Below are 4,222 nucleotides of genomic sequence, written 5' to 3' on the forward strand. Positions count from 1 at the left end.
AAAAAAAAAAAATAAGATTTAGTCTCAAAAAAATAAAATTAATGTACACTCTCAATGCAAAAATAATAAAAGCCTTTTTTTTGCAGTTTTTTGCCAGAGCTGGGTTTGCCAGAGCTGCTACCTCTGGTATATGGGACCAGCGCCCCACTCCCTTGAGGCACAGGTACCACCCAATAAAAGGCTTTTTTATTAACTTTTTTCACAGAAAGACTTCATGAGGGAATGAGGAGAAAATAATTTCTCATAACATTATTCACAATATGCTTCTTTACTTCTTTTCTGACAGCAGAAACAGGAGTTATATTGAACAAGGGCAGTAAGAACTCTCAGTACTATAGAGATATAAGCATTAGTATATAATTTCAGGTAATGGGATGAGGTAAGGCCATTTTGCCCACTAATATATTTTATCCTTGGTAACAGCCACATGAGTCAACACAGGGAACTAGAGAAAGCAAAGGTAATTTAATTCTGCATGCCTTACTGAACACTGTGCATCTAGTACTGAAAAGGTTGTATTATGTTTACTAATTAGAACTATAATACATAAAAACACAAAATTTTCATTTCTATGGTCATATATTTAGATTTCACGTATTCAGGAATATAAGAGGTTGAATGGTGGGAATCCAGTCACTAATGACACAGAAACTCCAAGCACAAACATCCCCTTTTGGCAGAGGCAAGTGAGCAGATGGCTGCAGAAAGAGTCACTCAATGTCCAGGAGACTCTGCGACCTAAAGACCTGGCTCTGGTTCTGGCAGATTTTTGAAGAGGTAAAAAATGAGCTGGCATGTCTAAACTCAGCCAATACTGACCCCACTGCCCTCTGTTTGGCCAGGCTCTAGATTTACACAGAGTAGAAGAGGGAAAGTGCAGGCATGGTGGTTCGTGCCTGCACTCTGGGAGGCCGAGGCAGGTGGACTGCCTGAGCCTACAGGTTCAAGACCAGCCTCAGCCAGAGCGAGAACCACTCCCCCCACACCCCGTCTCTAAAAATAGCTGGGCGTTGTGGTGGGCACCTGGAGTCCCAGCTACCTTGAGGCTGAGGCAAGAATCACTTGAGCCCCTAACAAATGCAATCAATGTAACGGGTTCTATGTACCCTCAGTGAACCTCCAACAGTAAAAAATTTAATCGCTTGAGTCCAAGAGTTTGAGGTTGCTGTGAGCTATGACGTCAGAGCACTCAAACCCAGGGAAACTGAGTGGGACTCTGTCTCCAAAAAAAAAGAAGAAGAAAGCCAATGTAATAAACTTGATTAAAAAAAAATACTATCATCCCTTTGATCAGGAGATAGTCCCTCTCTAGCTGCCCCTGCATGGCGTGGGATGCAGAGTTTGCAAATGTAAGCTACAGACCATGATTCAGGAGGCAAGAAGCCAGCGCGTCCTACCTGTAGAAAGGAGCCCGCTCTACTGAGCAGCGAAGACCCACCAGCGATGCGACCAACATGCAGCGCAGGGTCTGTATGTCCCAGTGCTACCCAAATGCAACCCCGTGAGACCCCCTAGTCACAAAGAGAAGAGGCTCGCTCAAGCGTGCTGGTTCTCTGGCTCTTCTCACGTCCAAGCCACCAGCCCCGCCCGACACACGCACACGCACAGGCACACGCCAGACGCACACGCGCCACGCACACGCCTGACGCAGAGCCAGGCGCGTCTAGCGAGCAGCCGCGCGCACTCACTGACCAGGGCTGGCAGCTCCTCGATGTTGGGCAGCGCTATTTCATAGTGGTCCGGGAATATAACAAGCTTGGCTTCGTCTTCGTATTCATAATCATCGCTATTTAAATCATCATCAGTATCTAGATCTGGGGAGAAAACAAAAGCAAAGAACAAGCGGTGAGGAAAGTAACGTCCCAGGCTGAGGCAGCACTGGCTGGGAAAGCCAGAAATCCCCAGAAGAGCGTTTACAGCTTCCTCCTCCGACAGCGCCATCCCTCTGCCCCAAACCAGGAATCACAAGCCTGTGCATCTTTTCCTAACTTAGGAATACTTATTCGTCAGCAACTTATGTATGAAGAAGGATGAGTCATATTATAAAGCTTTACAGTTAAAGTAGGTGTATGTGCTAGATATGAAATTCTTGGAGATTCGTAAAGGAAAAGATTGGTAATAGTGATTTTGTGATTTGGCAGGTACCTGGCTCCTGATTTCACAAGAATGGGCTGGAATGTTTTTTGCAACACTGTAATATGGAAGAAAGTCCATGGGTTTGACAGTACATAAAAATCTAGGTTCAATTCTGGCTCTAAAACTTAATGTCACTTAATGGGCAAGTCACAAACTCTCTAAGCCTCAGTTTCCTCATTTGTAGCATGGAGATAACACACACATTTATATAGATCATGAGAACTTGTAGAAAGAGACCAGGCAGATGAGAAGTTGTCAATGCATTGTAGCTACTATTCAAAAATACAATCTTCGATAAGAGGGACCCTACCTAACAACACAAGCACTGTAAGCTAATACTTTGTGCCCTCATATTAATCTGAAATTTTAAAAATTAAAAAATAAAATCAACTCTTGCTCTATCTCTCTGTCTCTCCCTCCCCTTCTCTCTAAGAGTTGTTGAGATCTCTCCTGGCAAACCAGAGAAGAAAGCTCTGTAAAGTGAGTAGTCCTGCTGTCCTTCAGCTGCGCAGAATACTCAAAGAAAGATGAGTAACCTGTTATCTATCAAGTCACCACCTCTTTGCTTGTCTAATCTCTGCTAAAGCTCAGGTGACAGTGCAAGGAAATGCTCTGTCACAATATTTACATGGACATTTCAGCTTCACGTTCATGGTGATGCCAGCGTCCCAGGCCATGTTTGTATATGTATATCTTTGGAACTACCAGCAACTCCCATACACAAACAAGCACAACAGCACACACAGAATCATGGGCCTGGACATAGAAGAAAGCAACTTTACTAGATGAAACAGCCACCTGAGAACCAACAGATCCAGACCCATTATCACCTTATAGTATGCCATTAGCTAAAAACCTACTACATTTTTGTGAACAATTCCACAGTTGAATTTTCAAATGTAGGAAAGTTTTAAGTAAAAAATATGACACTGTTAAAAGGCTGGGTGCAGTGGCTCATGCCTATAATCCCAGTACTCTGGGAGGCCCAGCTGGGTGGATTGCTTGAGCACAGGAGTTCAAGAACAGCCTGAGCAAGATCAAGACCCTGTCTTTACGAAAAGTAGAAAAACTAGCCAGGCATTGTGGTGGGCACCTGTAGTCCCAACTACTCAGGAGGCTGACGCAAGAGGATCACCTGAGCCTAAGAGTTTCAGATTTCTATGAGCTACCATGACACCACAGCACTCTTACCCAGGGTGACTCTGTCTCAAAAAAAAATAAGCTATAGTTAAAAGCAGTCCAAATATTTTAAAGAAAAATTCTAAATTAGAATCTCCTTCTAGGGCAGCACCTATGGCTCAGTGAGTAGGGCTCTGGCCCCATATACCAAGGGTGGCGGGTTCAAACCCGGCCCCGGCCAAACTGCAATAACAACAAAATAGTTGGGCCTTGTAGTGGGCACCTGTAGTCCCAACTACTAGGGAGGCTGAGGCAAGACAATCACCTAAGCCCAGGAGTTGGAGGTTGCTGTAAGCTGTGACACCACAGCACTCTACTGAGGGCTATAAAGTGAGACTCTGTCTCTAAAAAAAAGAATCTCCTTCTAGGCTCGGCACCCATAGCTCAGCAGTTAGGGTGCTGGCCACATGTACCAGAGCTGGTGGGTTCGAACCCAATCTTAACCTGCTAAACAAACAAACAATAGCAACAACAAAAAATAGCCATGCATTGTGGCGGGCACCTGTAGACCCAGCTACTTGGGAGGCTGAGGCAAGATTGCTTGAGCCCCAGAGTTGGAGGTTGCTGTGAGCTGTGACACCACAGCACTCTACTGAGGGTGACATAGTGAGACTGTCTCAAAAAAAAAAAAATCTCATTCTAATAAGAAATACCAAAATAAAGAAACAAACAACATGGCTATAGAAGTTAATTTGGAAAAAGGCAATCTTAAAGAAGATTCTAGAAGTTTAAAAAGTAACTAAAGGCCATTTATTTAAAGTAAGCAATTCAAACAAAGAAAGACATTCTATCGAATACCTCCATAGCCCTATTATTTTTTTTTTTTTTTTTTTTGAGACAGAGCCTCAAGCTGTCCCCCTGGGTAGAGTACCGTGGCATTACAGCTCACAGCAACCTCCAACTCCTG

General features: G+C 44.0%; 1 protein-coding gene across 1 annotated transcript in view; it reads right to left on the minus strand.

Moving 5' to 3' along the window:
• Positions 1-4,222, minus strand: part of USP13 (ubiquitin specific peptidase 13) — a 154,386-nt gene that overhangs the window by 90,971 nt on the left and 59,193 nt on the right. The window contains exon 4 of the mRNA XM_003794274.2: positions 1,693-1,814. Coding sequence (XP_003794322.2) covers positions 1,693-1,814 — 122 coding nt within the window. The remainder of the gene's footprint in view (positions 1-1,692; positions 1,815-4,222) is intronic.

Source organism: Otolemur garnettii, unplaced genomic scaffold, assembly GCF_000181295.1.
Source record: "Otolemur garnettii isolate 467f Iridium unplaced genomic scaffold, OtoGar3 scaffold00078, whole genome shotgun sequence".
Classification (NCBI taxonomy): Eukaryota; Metazoa; Chordata; class Mammalia; order Primates; family Galagidae; genus Otolemur; species Otolemur garnettii.